Source organism: Ambystoma mexicanum, chromosome 10 (genome assembly GCF_040938575.1).
Source record: "Ambystoma mexicanum isolate Mex_15411 chromosome 10, UKY_AmexF1_1, whole genome shotgun sequence".
Classification (NCBI taxonomy): Eukaryota; Metazoa; Chordata; class Amphibia; order Caudata; family Ambystomatidae; genus Ambystoma; species Ambystoma mexicanum.
In genome coordinates, this window is record NC_090932.1 from 1,018,671,961 (window position 1) to 1,018,691,177 (window position 19,217).

At 45.2% G+C, this 19,217-nt stretch overlaps 1 protein-coding gene and 1 long non-coding RNA gene across 2 annotated transcripts in view; one reads left to right on the forward strand and one right to left on the reverse strand.

Moving 5' to 3' along the window:
- The window catches only part of LOC138491945 (uncharacterized), a 120,821-nt gene that overhangs the window by 72,636 nt on the left and 28,968 nt on the right, over nucleotides 1–19,217 (forward strand). The window contains exon 2 of the long non-coding RNA XR_011276110.1: nucleotides 9,587–9,773. This is a non-coding gene — a long non-coding RNA (uncharacterized lncRNA). The remainder of the gene's footprint in view (nucleotides 1–9,586; nucleotides 9,774–19,217) is intronic.
- LOC138491944 (matrix metalloproteinase-23-like) overlaps nucleotides 1–19,217 on the reverse strand; it is a 214,425-nt gene that overhangs the window by 17,113 nt on the left and 178,095 nt on the right. Inside the window, exons 5-7 of the mRNA XM_069618826.1 lie at nucleotides 11,964–12,128; nucleotides 11,114–11,224; nucleotides 4,274–4,400 (exon numbers count right to left, since the gene is read on the reverse strand). Coding sequence (XP_069474927.1) covers nucleotides 4,274–4,400; nucleotides 11,114–11,224; nucleotides 11,964–12,128 — 403 coding nt within the window. The remainder of the gene's footprint in view (nucleotides 1–4,273; nucleotides 4,401–11,113; nucleotides 11,225–11,963; nucleotides 12,129–19,217) is intronic.

Below are 19,217 nucleotides of genomic sequence, written 5' to 3' on the forward strand. Positions count from 1 at the left end.
GTTGGAGATACGAACCACCCAGCCCAATGAGAAGTCCAAAGTGATTGAGTAATTTCACAAAAGCCAATGAACAGGCATCATTTTGTCAAGTCTCTTGACCGTCTTTATGGGTGAACGAAAATGGAGGAGGTGTATATAACACTGTTGCCTTCTAGATGCTGTCCTAAGGAAATATGGGCAGACTTCCGTAGATATCTGTGGGGGAGGGAAGTCTCAGATTTAAGTGTATCCGTTGAACAAGATGGCTGTAACGACGCTGCAAGAAACTAATCCTGTATTTCATGTAACATAACCCGGCCTTGTATTGTGTATGGCTCCACACAATGTTTGCGGGAATGTTACAACAAGGTGATATAAATGACAAATGTAAAAAGTCTCTTCACCGCCTTGAAAGCTTAATTCCTAATTGCCTTTCTACTGAAGACTTGTATGTAAAAAGCATCTGCAACCGTGCTCCACCATAGTTCCCATATGATCAGATAATCACATCTACTCCTTGCTCTTAACCCAACAGAAATGTGCATGCTAACGCTTGTAGTTTACCGTTTACCATAATGAACCTACAAGCCCCAGCATGCAAAGTATGTTGACTAAAAAGACAGTAGTGGATAAAGGTGACTTGGATAACATAGTACCATTTGGCAGCTGTGCCCCAAACTAATGGACCATGGCAACCCCATAAATTTGGATTCATGAGGAAGACTGGGAATGCGGCAAAAGCTTCAGGGCTCTTACTTTGGACAGTTTTGTGCATACATTCCAGCACGGGGTTTTAATAATTTGAAAAATTAGCCTAGTGCATTAAACATTTGGCACAGCATTGCATCAGACTATGCCACCTCATAATATTCACCAACATAACCGTGCAGAGGCAAACGAGTGGGAATGAAATGCAACAGAAAAGTCAGAATGTCGCCTGTGGCATCACACGGGCCATCATCACTGTACACCCCATTCATCATGTATAGACATTATACACCCTCATAACGGGTGATATCGGAAACGTGTAAGGAAGCAGAGAGCAATTGCAGAGCCTTGGTCCATTTGGTAGTACGTTTGGGCTCTGATCCACAGAGCATTTTTCCATGGGATTGCGCCATTATAAAATGCTTCTTTGAATCAGTGCCATCTGTTGAGCGCACAATGTGGACACTGCTTTTGTTAATCAACTCTTGTGGTTATTAATAAAAACACCATATTTCATCAAATGCATTAAAATAGTGCCACCCCACATGAGTAAATTCAGTGTGGTCTACGTTTTGTTGATATATCCATGAGTGGATGCATACGCAGCATAGGCAGCCTGGTCTATAGGGAAACGGAAGACTCTCTTGTGCTTCTGAAAGGTTACACAGGGCATTTTGGCACCATGGGCACACATGGCTCCTTCTAGACCCATAGTAGACAAAGGGCTCCACACTTTAGAAACTGCGCCACATTGTATTATGAGTGAAAAATATATGCGTTTAATGGGTTGCACTCTTTTGATAACACGTGTTTCGACACACAAGTGTCTTTTTCAAATCAGGCCTAGTCTTAGCTATCGTCCATATCAAAATTTTTCAATTCAAGATGGCAACATGAATGGTCACGGGATAAATCCCCCTCGGTCTGGCTTCTAGACACATAGGCCTATGGAAAGTCGGGCAATGACACAATGTACAACACAATTCAAGTTTCACTGTTCATTATTAAGCTTGAAATGACAAGATCTTGGTTGGATGAATTCCAATAGGTACTAGAGAAATATTCGAGAAAACACAAGGGAACACTTGCTCTAATGTCTAGGATGGGACAACATGGAGTGATTTTTCCAGGTACTCCCTGTACCTCGGAGTGATGAACACAAAACGTCCCGACCTCATCTTATTAGTCGCTGTACCTCCAGGGGTACAGTGATCTAGTAACCAAAGTCTAAAGAGGATGGCCAACAGAAAGTTCAACCCTATTCTTAAAAGTCCTTTTGCCGCATGGCTAACCCTAAGCTGCAACAAAAAAGGTTCTCCAAGTTTGGCCAACAAAAGTGTTCATAAACCTATACTTTCAAAGCCCACCTCCATTCTAGAAAACAAACGTATACCAGATATTTCCTGGGTGTCCCCTCTTGAAGTTACTCACAGTTCTGACTTCTGCATGGTGTCTGGTAAGAATATAAACAAATCAGGGATACTACAAATTCTTTTGTCACCTCGTATGGGGGGTTAAACCTTCCTATTATCTACAATTCTCAGTATCACACAAAACAAAAGACAGGTAAAAGGCTAGTTTTTCACATAATTCTATTAAATCTGTTATTGTGTTCCCTATCACTCACCCTGGTCGGAAGAACACTCTGTCCCTTTGTGATGTTATCGCCCTGGGTTGCGCTGGTGTAACGCCTATCTAAAAGGGATAGGAGAATTCTAGCCTCAATGCTACACTAAGGGCATTACAACCTAAAAATCATAAAAACACAATAGGGAAAGGTTATTCCCATACTTGTGTGATGGAATGGTCAACAGTTCAAGTGGGACTTGTTTGTAAACGGTATAATACCTTCTAGTTTTTATTCACCCTACGTGAGGTGTGTTTGGCCTGTCCATACGGTAAATTACACAAAACAATGTAAAAAGAGGCGGTCCAAAGGTTTCGCCTTTCTAGTTCAGTGTTTGCCTTAATGCTTGATGAGTCAATACTTATGCTTTCATTAGCTTCATAGAATCATGGTGCTCCTTATTGCATTTCTCAAATCATGATTCAAATGGGCATAACTAGTGCAAACAAGACCTATTACCCTATCATTTAGGCTCTGGTCAGTAATCGTAGTTATTTTTTATACAAGTGTCTCTCTTGGTTCAGAGCCATCTATAAGGTATCATATCGACTGGGTTAAATGACTTCTTTCTTGAGCCATCAGCCGGTCAAGCGGCACAGCGAGTAGAGCGCTCGCTTTGACATCCGTGCAGAGCATGTTAACGCAGGTTCGAATCCCGGCGGGATCAAACTCAGCCTTTCATCCTTCCGAGGTTGATAAATGAGCACCACACACCATGGGTAATAATAAGCCGCGCTCAGATACCTGAGGGTTCGTAGCGTTATATAAATGCCTAATTATTATCATTATTAATTATTATCTTCTTCAGGACTGATTTCTTGGATTTGTGGCATGCAGTCAGTCCGTTCTCTCATCAGGTTTGGCGGGTTGTCCAGCTCGATCTTCTTGCTCTTTTGGATGTATGAAACATGCTTCTTGTTCTTGTCAAGTCTATTTGCCCGATCTACTGTGTATTTTTCTGTTCTTGTCATCCACCGTTGCTGGGAAACTGTTTTTGTGCAGGGTGAAGCTAATTTACCCCCGCGGACGATCAAAACCGCAGCAAGGCTCCGTTTGGAATCTCGCGATGCCTGCCATCCCAGGGAGCTGAAGTCTTGATCGTCCGCTGAGTTAAATTAGCTTCACCCCACGCAACTGGTAATGCCCCCCCCCCCCTGCTTATTGCTTAAATAACAGCTTGCCTTTATTTATATATATATATATATATATATATATATATATGGCTTACTACCACAGTTACCCTGATTCATAAGACCTTTAATCAACCTCAAATGAATAAAAGGCTGGACTGGCCCTGTGGGTGTTTGAACGTATGACCTAAATATTACATAGCAAGTGATCAACTCAACAGTCTCAAAGCTTTCAAGTGTGTCAGCTTCTAGGAGATTTTGTAGGCCAGACCTCTTCCATGCTGTAGAGCACGCACTCTCCCCTCCTGTTTCTTGTATGCCAATGCCGGGTGATGTATAAGCCGTCCACAGTGGAAGGCTAGGGTAGTGTTCTCCATTAATGATAGGCTACTCAGTACCACTGTGTTTTCCCAACAAAGTATCCACTTTGCCCACATTCACCCACAAGCCAAATCACCCTTATTTGGAAGGTTGCCACCCGGCTTCAAACCATCTTCACCATACAAATGCTACTTGCCCTGATCAAAATTTTCAGCCAACCCGAAAACATCCTCAGCACTCTCCATAGAAACACATTGAGAGGTATGATTGTGCCTGTGGGCTTGAGAAACCTGTATTGCATATGAACAACATCCCTGAAGGCCTGACATCATACATTCTGCTCTTGCTTTTCCATTAAACTCATCAGCCCAAATGTAACTCACCTGTGCATTTCCTACAAATACATCAGTGTACACAGTGCTTTTTCTGATTGGTTGACTGTCTAAACAATCATGGACTCTTACAATATTCAAGAGATTGCCAGATAGAGACCCTTATCTTCTCTCACCTGACTCTGAGTAGACGTCCAGAAGAGACAAGTCCACATCGGAATGTCACTGAGCGTCCCTTGGGAACGTATCTGGTCTCCACTTTGATTTTTGAGGATGACAAAGAGGTTTGAGCCTCCACTGCATCTGCAAGAAGAAGAGAAACACTGGGCTTATTTTTGTGTGAAAACAAACAGGAAGTTGAGCAAGAAAAAGAAGAAAGACTTTCGAGGTGTAGTAAAATGGCTTCCTTAAGGTGTAGATTGATACAAAGAGGCCATTAGGCATGCCAATTATAACTCCTGAGATATTATTGGAACTTGTTTCTCTGTGGGTATTGTGACAAATCCCCAGATATAACTTCTCCCCTAGTGGTACTCAGCGGGTGGATCTCATGGGGAGGGAAGTCTCATAGGGGATTAGTGACTACCTGGGGAGAACATGTATCCCCCATAACTCGCCTAACCCTGACACTCCTTCCTACCCCTTACATCAACACTTTTCCTGGTGTTCCTATATGTTTTGTCATACCACCAATATAGGAAGTACTACGAACAGGAAGAGTTTGGACTCCTAAAGGGACATGTATCCCTTAAGTACTGAGACGAGAGGGATCAATTGACTCCATGGAAGAACTCAAGATCAGTACTGGGACTAAGAATTGTGGAAGCATAGAGAGCACTTACCAGAACGTGAATTAACAGTCTCTTGATTGGGCAGAGCCCATTCAAACCTGAAGAGTGAAACCCGGAAGGGTAGACAAGCCCTCCCTGGAGGAACAGCGAGATGGGAAGCAGAGAACAGGAGAAGTCATTGCTGGGGACCCTGCCCTGCAGGCGGAGCTGTCCCTATCCAGTCCTGCATGGAGAGACCTACCGGAGCCATGGAGAAGCAGGCGTCAAGACACAAGGAGCAGCGGAAAACACAGTCAACAGGAGATACATAACCCCTGAGGAACGAAATGCTGCAGAGTCACTGCAGCACATCAGAAAGCAGCAGGGGTCGCGAGAGGCCCAAAGGGAGACAGAGGAGAGCCTGCTACCGACCAAAGAACATTGGGAAGCCCCTTTCAGGTACCCGGGTTGCCGGGAAGGTTAGTGGGCCTCCAGAAGGGCTGACAAGCATTCGAACACAGAGCAGGGCCTGCACCCTTTTATGAAGAGTAACCCAAGTAATCTTCATAGTCGCAGTACCTGACAGGATAGTGAACCAGGTCTGCAGCACCCAAAGGGGAGAATCCCACTGGTCTGGGACCCACACCCTTTTATGAAGATCAACCCAAGTCATATTCATACTCCCAGTACCTGGCAGGATAGTGAACCAGGATTGCTGCACTAAGACAGGAGGAATACATAGGTCGGGGACCTGCACCGATAAGACTGGGAGGTCATGTGAAGTGTGAACTTTTGAAGTGCCATTCAAGACAGGGGAAAGGAGGCATTTCATTGGTAATATTAAACTGTGGATTATGAAAGCCAAAAAGGGCAAAGAAGCCAGGGGAAGGGGAGGCATTTCCGCTAGCATTCCCGCTAAAGTCTAAGCAGGGTCTGGGGGAAGGGAGTCATTCCGCCCAGCCCTTGTGAACTGTGAAGCGAAGGGACCTTGGGAGAAGGAAGCAATACCTCCTGGGGTTTTTCCCAAAGAGTGTGTATCATGAAGCCAATCGGATGGAAGAAGGCCGGGGGAAAGGGAGTCCTTCCCCTGGCACTGTGAGAACATTGAGAACCAAATACCCGGAGATGGGAGGCATTCTGCAGGAACCCAATAGTGTAACAAAACTATGGTCAATAAGGAATGTTCTTTGAGTAGGAACTTTCTCTTTTAAATTGAAACTGAAACCTTACAGTACCACAAACTGGAACTTTATTTTCCTAAGAAAGGAACTGAGACCTGGTAAGGGGGAGGGGGGTCATTCTCACAGGTGAATTTCCCCTTACGACTGGAACTGTGGCTCATTGTCCAGAAGTAGGAGTCATTCCTCTGGACCAAGAAGATCCACTACCCTTTTCCTATTAGTTAGTTACAAGTGAGATAGAAGTAGGCATTTTGACACAACGGTGGACTTTTTATTTACTTGGACATTCTGACCGATTCATTTGTTCCTGGGTGGAGGGAGGGAAACCCCTCTTAGAGTTAGGGACAGATTCACTTCATTTTTTTCTGAATAAAAGTCTTTGCCAATCACCATGCCACCACTGTGTCAGACTCATACTTGTGCACCCTTACATGATACATCACTTTTGTGGAATAGCAACTTTGCTGAATACCTTTTTGCTGTATTTTTTTTTAACCACAAACCGGTCGATGGTAAATTGGGGGTAAAGTATATGTTGGGGGTGGAGTGGGTTTGAGGAGGATGGGGTGGGTGCCGTTTTTTGTGGTAAAAGAAAACACCAAATCCAGGGGAAGATGGGGGGGGGGGCAGAATTTGGAAAAATGCGGAAAACCGCTTGTACTCTGGATACATTGGGAGGTTTCTCGAAAGAAGTGCACTGCCAGGCAAACAACTGCATTTCTACATAGCCATAATAATAGCAGTTTGCGTTCTACAAATACCAAGTGACTGGGTCATGCATCTGAAAAGCTGGTAGGACTGTGGAAGAGCGGCATGCAATGGGGTCTCGGGCAACTTTCTAGCATACGCTGGGTGCTTGGCTGTCTCAAGCAACTTAAGCTTTACTTGAGTCTCAAGATGTCAAATGGCCTCATGAATTTCTCAGAACTCTTGGGATCTGGGTTGGGTCAGAGTGAATAGGGTACCTATTTCTCACGGAATGACTAGAGTCATCACCCTACTCAACCCCTCTTTCCTGGGGATTGTTCTAAAGAAAAAGCAAGCACAGGTCTGTGGCATACACGTGTTGTTCATTTATTCAAACCCAGACCTGTGTGCCACTGAATGCCAGGTGTGAGAAGCCTGAAGGTGTCTCCCTAGTTAGTCCCCGGGGATCTGTCATCCAGGTGGCCAGGACACGGCCATCGCTATTGGATCCAGTTCCTAGGGTGGACCAGTGAGGACCAGTGAGGGAGGATCACCTGGATGGGGGGTCCTTGGGGAGTGGGACACTGATGGGTGACAGGCAGTATCCCCCTTCTTTCAACACCTTTAACCCATCATACCACATAGGATATTCAAAAACACTGCCCTTACTCCCCCTTTTCCGGCATGAACACTTTAGCACAACACGAAAGACAACGGACTAACACCAGAGCCGTTTTTCTGACATGTCCCAATACAAAGGTCAGGAAAAGTTAGGCAATTGACCAGAATCACACACACCTGACGCCCCTTTCCCTTCCCCACAGGGATAAAAGGTGGAGCACAAGAGAACAGAATGAGCAAGGCAGACCACACAACGTTGGAGCTAACTCAGCATGGTAGCTCAAGAGGAGGAGAAAGACGGTGCATACCGAGAGGGTGACAAGGAGAGAAGTGACCTTGCCCTTTTCGACCAAGGCTTGTGAAGCCTCTGCAGAGTGAATCATAAAACCGCAAACAATAGCCAGAGTGTTGTGCAGCAGATGTCAATGGTATATAAGACTCTCCTCCGCTGATTACCAAGCAGGAGAGAGCCGCTTGCCTCTGTGCTACCAACCTTGACTGCCAAGAGAAAGAAAGCCAAGCGGTTCATCACAGCTGGTAAGTCGAGGGGAGAGTCGATGAGAAACCGAACTGTGTTGAACGAAAAGTAGCAAACGGCTCATTTGAACTGTGAAAGGCTTAAGGAGCTATTGATGAGAAAGAGGGAAAACCAGCAACAGAGGAGTCTGGCACCACGTGGGTACTCACGCAGGAAACCCTGGGCGATTACCCGATGGTAGAAACTACCGTAACCAGAAGGCCTTGGGAAAAGGCGAAAAGTGGTCAAAGTGGTCATACAGTGGTCTTGTAAAATCCTCTATACAGTCGTAAGTCTTTCACTGACAGATGATTATGAAGCAAAGGGAAATTAATCCCGCTTGGTGAAATTAGTGCATGAACAGTGTTTTGCAATGGTTGGCAAGAATGAACCCGGTGAAGGGATGCTAACAAGAAGGGGCGAAGCCTGAAGTCCCAGAGTGTTACAGAAGTGAACCCGACCGAGGGATGTCAACAGTGAAATGTTTGAAAAGACATTAAGATTTGTGAATACAAGGAGTGTTGTAAGACCAGGGGAAGTGGATTGCCACCCTTGGCATTTGCATCCTAGCCCTGCAGAGGGAAATCCCAAGAGAAAGGCCTCAGCCCGATCGAGGGAAGCCTAGGGGTCCAAGCCTGACCGAGGGAGATCCAGGGGTGAAAGGCATCCCGCAAAATCCATTTGGAAAGGGACTTGTTGTTTGTTTTGTTGAATGCATCAGGCCCTCGAAGGCAAAATACTGTTTATTGAAAAGAGACATCCATCGAAGTGCCTGATAATTGGTACTAAACTGTCGGCTCGTGCTGGGAAAACTTGAGCGTCAGCTGTGCTCAGGAGATACTCTTTTTGCCTCGTGCTCAAAACCTGGGGGAAGTGAGACCCCCGGCAATCACATCCTGACTTATTATTTGTAAACACTTTTGTAATTAGTTGTAAAGGATTTGGCAAACGGTTTTTTTTTTTTTTTTTTAGTATAGGCCTTTTGCTTTGATAAGATCCCACAAGGACTGCCTTATTTTTCATTTTATGGACAAAGCTTGCTCCCATCTTAGATTTATGTTAAGGTTAGACATTTTTCCACCCTGCATTTACAATTTAATAAACACCCTTGAACTGTGATCACGTGTCTATCTTTACTGTTGCCACCATGAGTTCCTTACACAGGCTACTGCTCTGCTTCCATCTCTCTAGCATCTACAGAGAGAGTGGTTTTCTGCCGCTTCAAGAGATGCTTCCATCTCTGCTTTTATGAATGGTATAAAAAGGGCCATGCCAGGCAAGCCATATCCTGAAATTGCTTCGATTTAGGCACGGTATTTTCCTACTGATGCTGTTTTCTGCTTGTCGTTTTTGAACCTTGATCCTCCCTGGCTCCAGTCAATTAATTTTGCCTATTGAATGCTGGACATGTTTACAGGCTGCAGTCTGCCTTAATTCTTCCATTCCAGGTTCTTCATTGTGCCTGATTCATGGAATTATTTGCATGTAAAACGGGGATTTGCGTGCCATTCTGCCTGCAAATCACAGTTTGCCAAATGGGGATGTGTTGGCAGAATGGTTGCTTTAGATGCAAATAATTCCATGAATCAGGGCAGTGCTAATCCACTTTTCAATGCTGGCTACTGATTGAATTCTATAGTTTGGGTTTCCTTTTAGATGATTTTGTTCTACAGTTAGTAACTCTCTGTCTTGATATTCATTCATACTTTGCAGGTTTAGGTGGAATGCAGAATCCTTAAAGATGTCTGGTCGCTAAACCTAGATGCCCCAGACTCTGCCCAGAATTGATTCCAGGGTGGGGGGAGCAAGCAAATCACTGGAAAAGGAAGACCTCCGAAGCAAGTGAATTCACAAGACCTGCTCAACAGTTTGCCACACCAAAGATCTTAGGAGGTTCCAGGTGAGTATTTACTAGGAGCGTTGCAAGATTTGGAGACAAAGATACATGGACCGAGGGCTCAAAATGTAGCTTTAGGAGCCGTGGGAATGTTCTAGCAATAATGAATTGGGACATTTTTGTTGTTTGCAGGCAATCAAAAGTATGATGGGGAGCTTAAGATTTTCAGAGTTGTAAAGGACTTGAAAAGCAAGTGAAGACAAATCGACCCACACATCGCGCAATGCGAGTGGCATGATAAGCCCACTGTGACTGGACTCTGCCAGTCTTCTTGTCCACCCGTTTACACCAGTGCACGAATCCCATTAAAATGAGCATGCCAGTGGTCCATTTCACTGTAGTGGATCTGTCTTCGAGGATCTTATGCAAGTGGGCGCCAGCAGCATTTGTTAACACTTCGGTGAGTCAAATGGTGCCATCAAGGCATGACACGTAACCAGTGCCACTGCACATACAACCCTGCTGCACGGTTGCAAATAGTGCTGTCCTTCTCTCAGAGATGTCAAAACACACCCACGACCTAACATTCAACAGTGTAATGTCTGGAGTTCCACAATGAAAACACAGCAATGTTCTAAAATGGTTGTGATATCAAATGGGCCAATCAGTGGATGCACAACCTTGTTCTACAATGCGTATGATGTTCCACGGTATTGTCATTAGATATATAGGATATTTCTAAAACGTTTTTGTTTTCACTGAGGCACTTAAATTCTTAGATGCACGTCCTTGTTTTAAACAGTTGTACATTTGGAGCCTTGCGATTTTTACATAGTTCTGAGATGGTTTATTCTGCACAGGCATCCATCATGTATGCAAGTAATTTATTTGCATAGCTGAAAGGATCGTGGGTGAAAGAGCTGTCCTGTGTACAGGATATAATACGGAGGGCAGGTGGGCGAGCAGGGGAGCAGAGGAAGAATGCATGGGGCCTGGAAGAGAAGTAGAAATTCGAGTAAAGTGCAAGGATGATGGAGTGGAAGAAAGAAGGGTGGGAACAAATATAATGGGTTGGATGGAAGAATGGTGGCTGGGCTAGTGATGGCCACATAAAGACAAGTAAAAATCGGTTTAAAAAATGCAGAAGAGATGAACATGGATACAAGGAAGGAGGGGAAAAGTGAGAACATGTTTGAGAAGGGATTAATGGCTAAAGTAGCGGAATGGGAAGGTGGGACTACATTGGTGAACATGGAGTGGCGATGTGTAAGAGGGAGGGATAGGAAAGAGGAGCAAGCTGTGGGAGGGAGGAAAAGAGGGAGGAGAGTTACCAGTGATAAGGTGAGGTAGGGAGGGTTTGCAGAGAAGGTGGATGGGAGTCGAAAAAAATCCGGGTCACTCACCAGAGCAAAAGTCACAAGTCTTTACACAGTGTTTCTTCATAAAGAGCCGTCGTGAGGTGCAGAAGCCCAGCTGAGCCCATGATCCACACTGCCGTTTCCGGTCAAGACAACCTGCAGTAGGGGAGGAGTAAGGAACAGCATACCTGATGAATAACCATTGAAAGACCAGATCACCACTACAATTCATTCCTTTACATGTTAACTGTCAAGGGTGTCAAGCCCTCGCCAATCCTACCACACAAAAGAGCATAAACTCATGCTTTCCTCAAATGACTAATGCAATACTCACTCACGTACACCTCAAATTAACAGTAAAATACCATTTGGCCTTACCAAACAACCACCCTCATATAGCATAAACACTGAAAGCAACCACCACCCTACCCTCATTTCTGGACCTGTCACGTTTCTGTGAACTGATAAGGGTTACTCATCAGCTCCTTAGACATACAGCTAATGGTGTGTTTGAAGAGCAGTGGTCCAAGAACCGCTGTTTCTGGCTCCCTACTCGTCGCCTCCTTTGCTTCAGAAAGCACTTACATGCCCTTTTGGCTGCTCATCAATGAGCCATTTCTCAACATAGTCTGTCAACCTTTCTCCCATCTTTTGGCTGTTCAACATATCTGTGCTATTTGATGATATTGAAGGCTTTACCAGACTTTAAGTAGATCACATCTGTTGCTCTGTCTTTACCCTTTCCAGATGATCACAGTCGCAGAAGACAACTAGTCAGTATTTTATCACCTTTTTTGGAAGTGACAATTTTGGTAGGGAGCCAAATTCAAGATGGCAGCTTGAGGCACAATGAAACCCATGCAAGACTTTAGAATTTCCAGATGTTTTCATTTACCATAGAGTCGCTGAATCCCCCAAATATCATCCTGCGTTATGTGGCGTGTTCGCGTGTAGGTGGCATTTGGGTGCATCAACGCTCGCGTGTCGCGGGAATGCCAAAGTCCAAGAGCATGTCCGATCTCATGGGCTGCCACTTGCACCAGGTCGTTGTACCACACACCTGCCAGAGAAAGCAGAGGGTTGGGAAGAGGGTGGGTGCAGAGAGGAAGATAGAGGTGCGAGATGGGGGAAAGACAGGAGGTGATAGGAGTAAAAGGGAGAGTTCAACAGGATAGGAGAAAGGAGGGATGAGTTGAGAGAAAGGCAAATGGAGAGGGACACAGTGAGAGAAGGTGGAACAATTGGAGGGAGACGTGGAATACACAGCGAGAAAGGATGCAAAAAAGTAGATGAGAAGAAAGCTGACAAAATGGGTCAGACAGCGTGTGAGAGACATTCAAACAAAGGAACGAGAGAAGGTAAGCAGGAAAGAGAAAAAGACAGCGTAGGAGGGAGAGGAATGAAAAGAATTATAAAGATACACCAGGTAAAAAAGCAAAAGGTGAGCTGAAAAAAATCATTGAAGGAAGAGAGTAAGAGGACAAGAAGTTTTGAGACAACATTGGTTGGGGTTAGACAAAAACATAAAGATTAACTTACTATACTAATTCCTGCACCCACTCCTCACGTCTCGAAAGTCACAGGTGACTTGGGAGTCAGATGTGATGTCCATTATATGAACACTACCAGTAAAGGTGGTGTAGCAATTTGAGATGAAATCGATCTATGTATCACTCTCCCCACTGCCTTCTATGGAAGGATTTCACCCCAATCTAGGTCAGAGCTGAAGAACTTCATCAATGTTGAGCTGTCGTTCTTAATGAAGACTTTCAGCATACAATGGGCATTACTGTATTCCTTTTAAGTACAGAGTAGGGATAAGGTGGCCAAGTTAATATGTACACTTGGCTAAGAACCTTGGGGTCATCTTGGACTCCACCCTTTCCTTCTCTGCCCACATCTCTGAGGTCTCTAAAAAGTCAAATTTCCTACTGCACCTCCCCAGAGGTACTCTGCCTTTCCTCTCCTTCCCCCAGAAGCTCATGGTATCCCAAGCTCTGGTTCTCTCTAGGTTGGACTATTGTACCAGCCTCTTTCTAAATCTACCTGCCTCTACTTTCCGCCCTCTGCAACTAATCCAGAACAGGACTGCAAAACTTGTCCTTGGCCTCAAGCCCTGGGATCGTATCTCTCCAGCTCTGAAATCTCTCCATTGGCTCCAAGTGGATGCAAGGATTAAATTCAAAACACTCTGCATTTTCCACAAGGCTTGCTGGGGCCTGCGCCCAAAAAACCTTCAACTATCCCTCCGCAAATACCTCCCCTCTCAAGCTCTTCACTCCTCTACCTCTAACTCCCTCGGGGTCAGTTGTTTTTCAAAGAAACAAGCTAGGGGTAGATCTGCCTTCGGCTGGGGCCTCCCTCTGGAACAGCCTCCCTGCCACTCTAAAACTTGAGGAGAACCATCTCCAGTTCCCGAAGCACCTCAAGACTTTCCTCTTTTCTTCTGCATTCACTCCCCCTCTCCCCTGCTAATCTGTTCTCTCTTGTCACCGTGCACCTGGCCATCCTCTGTCCTCCGGGCCCAGGTACCTGCTCATCCTGCCACCCTCCCACACTGCCTCCGGACCACCCCTTGCACTGGGGTCTGTATCTGTACCCAAACAGCCCCCCACCCTTTTTCTTCCTGCACTTATCAGACCTACCCTGTCTTTCTGCCTTAAACCTAGCACTTGCAAATTGCTGGCTACACTATCACTGTTTGTTGCCTTTATTATTTATTTATTATTATTCATCTGTCTCTCTGCTTCTCACTTTCCATTTCTCCCCCTTCCATGCACTTTTCCCCTCCCCCACTCCTATGCACTTGCGTGTTCTCAATGTCAATGGGCCCAGTAAGATCGCTGTTTTTGTTCTCCCCTGTTCCCCTCCCTTGCCTTGTCGCGCTCTGAAACACTTGTGTAGGAGCGTGGTAGAAATTCAATATCAATAAAACAGATCTCCTATCCAAGTCCAGAAGAGGTGGAGAGCCTGGGAACCACTGAGCGAGGAACCATAGGTTTTGGCTCTGGTGACCATCCATCAACCCCAGCTGCTAGGTGCCAAACGCAACACCCTTTCCTTGTGATTTTATGGGACCCACACATCCCACTAAAATTCCAGAGGCACCTCTTACCCCTGAATTCTTCACAACTCACTGAGAGGATCTCGTCTTGAAACATGCATTCAACCAAAGCACTACCTCAGAGGAAAGCGGAGTGTTTCTCAGCGAGAGTAGAAGTATTTTCAAAAGAAAAGAACCAGATCCGAAAGGTGATGGACAACCACACCTTCAACTACTGTTCCAAAAACTGTATCACAACTCTGTCATAGATTAAATCCATGCCCATCCTGCCCACCCTGGAAGTTCACCTCCAGTTCAGAGCAGCTGAGCAATGCACTGTGTGTATGCAGATTATCACGAAATCATGATTTTTAAAACCTATCTTTATCTTTCAGCGTAATGCTATTTTATACATTGCTTTATCAATCCAAAACGGACAGATCTCAAGGATGCAGACAATCATATACACAGTTTGCTCCCATTAAGCATCATCCAAGCAATATAGTGTGACATCATTGTGATTATATGTTTAGCAAACAATGCATTGCTCAGTGGCTCGGAACTGGAGGCAAAAACTTCCAAGGATGGCTGTTGGGTGGTGTGTTGGCACGTGTGGCGTGTTAATTCAAAAGGCCTTTTCTTCTCTAACAGTACTCGCACATTAAAGGTAGAAGATTTGTTCATGCTTTTTTATACCCACCATAACATTGATGATATTTTGTAGAAAAAACATAACAAAAAAATATTGCATACTCGGAAGTGAAGTCCTAGTCAGAGTTCCCATATTCCACTCGGAAAGCAATGGAATGAAGAAACATTCCATTTTGGGATTTGAATTCTAGGTTGGCCGACCCTGCTGAGAGAGAGAGAGTTGGAACAGACAAACATTGTACACTGTGTGGCGGATCAGTAGAAGGACGCGTACACTCTGAGGACATTTTTAATGTGTTTTCATTAAAGAATGCCTATCTTTCACTATCACTATCAGGCTTCGCTACCTACTTTACTAACTAAGGTGCACGTCAGTCGTGGATGAATGTCCAAAGAAAACTGTGCGCCTTCCAAAACTAACGTAACATACCCTACCACTTTTATAATCAACTAAAGTCAGGAGAACGTCTCTCTTCTCCTGTTGGTTATGCTTCTGCACTTGTCTTCTCTTCTTCTTATTATGCAATTCTCAAATAGTCTCCCGTGGTCCTTTGTGTTGTTTGCTGTAACTCCCTGACAGGATTGATAGTCTTCCTATCTCCTTTTTTTAATGGTTGCTTAGTTCTGGTCGAAATCCTTTTCTCCTTCCTGCAGTATTGTAAGAGTTCTGATGTAGTGCATTTTTCTCTGAGAGTTTGGGTTTCTATACAGTTGCAATTCAACTTTTTGTTTCAAAGGACTTCTTTGTAGGCAGTCTATCCTATTGATCCCATTGGGTCTTTAGTACGCAATTACCCTTTTCCCGAGGTAGCAATGCTCCTGTTTTATTTTTCTCCCACTGTGTAGATTCTGTGCTCCTCTTTATCACATTCATACAGTTCAATATTTTCACAGTCTCAGTATTTCTACTGGGACGAACAAATATATCCGAGATTCTATAATGAGTCCCTTTATGCCTCCCGGTATTTCCATTCCCACTTTACCTCCAGTGTCGAGGTGGCACATCTCTGGTGCCCGTAGGACCGTGGGACCTTCTTCTTCCATTTCTTCATTTCTCTGTTTGATCTCCGTCACATTCACTTCAGACATCTTTCCTTCTTCCCAGCATCCCAATGTCATTACGGGTGCTCGGCCCGTGAGTCGGTTCATCTGTGCGGTGGTATTGGCATAGTTGAGGGGACAGCCTGTCCACCATGCTGCTATGCGGTCACGTCACCACCAAACTCTCCATTCTGTTCTTCCGAGCTTCTACTTCCTCATACACGCTGTGTGAGAACTGTGAGGTTTGTGAGAATAAAGACTGACCTGGTCTGCAGCTGGCGAGTCATGAGTCCTCTGACAGATGCTTTAGGACGAAGCCTTGGTAAACACTTGCTTCCCAAACGTGAAATCTAGGAGGAGAGTAATCACCAGGCCAAGCACAGAAAACCACTGTGGCAAAAAAACCTCTAGTTACGTTTGTTTAGTCCTGCTTCTTTGAAGAGGCCTTTGAGTCCAAAGATGAGTAGGCAGTCCTTGACAAAAGGTATTGATGATGGAGAAAGGTTGAAGGCCGTAAGTAAAAGACGACAGAAGGAGAACCCAAAATGGAAGAGAGCGAGAGGAAAGAAAAAACCCAATGCAAATGCAGAGAAGAGCAGACCGGAGAACAGGAACGGGTAGGAAGGACTGGAGAAAAGGCTAGTGAGAATGGGGAAGTGAATCCCAAACAGATCCAGACAGAGAAAGAGGAAGCGTGACTGGCTGTGAGAAGGGAGAAGCCTGACCCTGTGAAGCCGGACACCACAAGGATAACTGGAAGGCAGGTACCGCAGGAGCTTTGACCCAAGGAAAGAGATGGCTGCCAGATGGGAGGAGCCCAACCCAGCGAAGCCAGGTACCCAGAGGAGGTACGACAAGGAGAGTGTCGGAGGAGCCAGCAATCGAGCAAGGCGAGGCAATTCAAAACCAAAGCGGGGGAGGGTGGGGCCTGGCAACAATCCTAACTGGGCGAAGCAACAACACAAGCTTACCTCCCGGCTTGCTAAAGTACGCTGTACAGCATGTAATGTTGCCATGGTGACGGACGGCGGCACCCATCTTGGTTGAAGGCTAAAACGTCGCCAGGAGAACCAAAGGTACATTTAATGAAGTGCCATCCTGAGGGGGTAAAGACTCAGTTTGGATGTCTTCGCCTCCATCGCTGCCACAAGGACCATATATTGGGACAAGTCTTAACAGTATGCCCCCTTCCGATGAGGCAACGGTCCTGGTTTCCAAGGGTGCAAGCTGACGGAGAAGATCTGGGGCATGGACAGCAGTAGCAGGCTCCCATGTGCGATCTGATGATCCATAACCCTTCCCGTCCAAAAGGTACTGTAACTGAACCCTGCAATAACGTGAATCGCAAATTGCTTGAACTTCAAACTCCGGTCCAGACTGGGTATCCACAGGAGGTGATATTTGTTGATTTCCCCTCTTGAAGGGATCTTCAATGTATGGTTTTAACTGAGAAACATGAAAGATGGGATAAATTCTGGACCAGGCGGGAGGCAATTTAAGTTTGAAGGCGAACGGCCCTACGGATTGGAGGATTTTGAAAGGTCCAAAAAAGCAGGGAGAGAGTTTTGATGGTACCAGATGCTTGGGTAAGTAACGAGCTGAAAACCAGACCAGAGACCCATCCTGGAGATCAGGTATAGGAAGTCTTTTCAAGTCAGCTCTCCTCAAGTCAGCTCTCCTTTTACTTGCCATCCTAGTTTCAGTCAAAACCCATAGGACATCAGTGTGACCTTTTTGTACCGTGAACATCAGTTCACCCACAGACGGTGCCTTGTCAGAGGTTCGAGAAGTCGAAGGGAAACAAGCTGGATGAAAGCCATAAGAACAGAAAAAAGGACTAACCCCAATGGCTGTATGAAGCGAGTTATTATAAGCAAATTGTGCTTAAGGCAGTAGGGAGGTCCATTTATCTTGAGAAGCGGAAGCAAAAAATCGCAACTATTGTTAAAGGGACTGGTTTAGGCATTCCGTCTGACCATTGGATTGAGGGTGAAATCCTGAGGTTAAAGCCCTTTGTATTCCCAACAATTTACATAGGTGTTTCCAGTAATTGGAGGTTTATTGCGGGTCTCCGTCTAAAACAATGGTAGTTGGTAAACCGTGAAGCCGAAAAATGATTTGAAGGAATACCTTGACCCTGACTTGTGCTTTGGGGATCTTAGGTATTCCTATGAAATGTGCCAATTTAGTCATGGAATCCACAGCTACCACTATGGTGGTTTGGTCTTGTGAGAGAGGAGAGCCACGATAAAGTCTGTGCTGATGTGTTCCCAAGGTAACGTCGGTAGGGCAGGTTGCAGCAACTTCCCCAACTGAAGCCTTTGCAGGGTTTTATTCTGTTGACAAACAGTACAGGCTATGATGTATTCCTCTATGTCCGCTAGTACATTTGGCCACAAAAAGTATCGTTTGATATTTTCCTGAGTGACTCTGACTCCACAATGTCCTGCGGATTTGAGATCATGACACATCTTTTGGACTTGTATGCTGAAGTGAGGAGGAGGGTACAAAGAAAGCCTGATTATGATACAGTAATCCATTCTCCTCTTAAGGTAAAGTTGTTTCATGATTTCTTGGATCAGCTGATCCTTCAGAAGGGTGGCTTGTCGTAATCGCTGAAGAAAGGTAGAGACCTCGAACAAAAAGGAAGCCTTAGGTAACAACTCTTTGGATGTGGGAGTGTCGTTATCAGAGTCCATTCTGGATAAGGCATCCGCCATGTGGTTTTCTGCTCCTGACGAAAGGTGAATAGTAAATCAAAAAGTAAAAAAATATGCCCATCAAGCTTGCCTGCTGTTTTGACACTTGTGTTTTTGTAGGACCTTTAAGTTGCGATGATCGGTGCGTATGGTAACAGGATGTCTGGACCCAAGCAAAAGATGTCGCCATTCAATACAGGCTTTCTTAATATCCAAAAGTTCCTTCTCCAACACTGTATAGTTCCGTTCAGATGGGTTTAATGTTTTAGACAGGAAGGCAACGGGTTGCTCGATCTGAGCCTGAAATCTTTGCTTCAGTACAGCTCCGGTCGCAGCATTGGACGCATCAGTCTGCAAATGGAATGGCTCTGTTTGGTCGGGAAGTCTGAGAATCAGTGCTGTTTGGAATGAGTTTTTCGATAAAAGTTAGAGAACCAAGAAACCTCTGGATATCTTTAACCAATTTGGGCTCTTTCCAGAGTACAATGGCTTGTAACTTTTTTGGATCCATTGATGCACCTGTTTCAGACAAGATACAGCCCAGGTAGCTCACAGATGCTCGATGGGGATAAAATGTCTGAGACATGTATTCTGTGTTAGGAAAGGGATCTGGAAAATATCAGACCTGGCGGGCGGAAAGGCACCCGCTCGCAGAACTCATAGTTTCCTCTTCCGGAAACAACAGTACCGGCAAGCTTACCGGTACCGGTGTCTC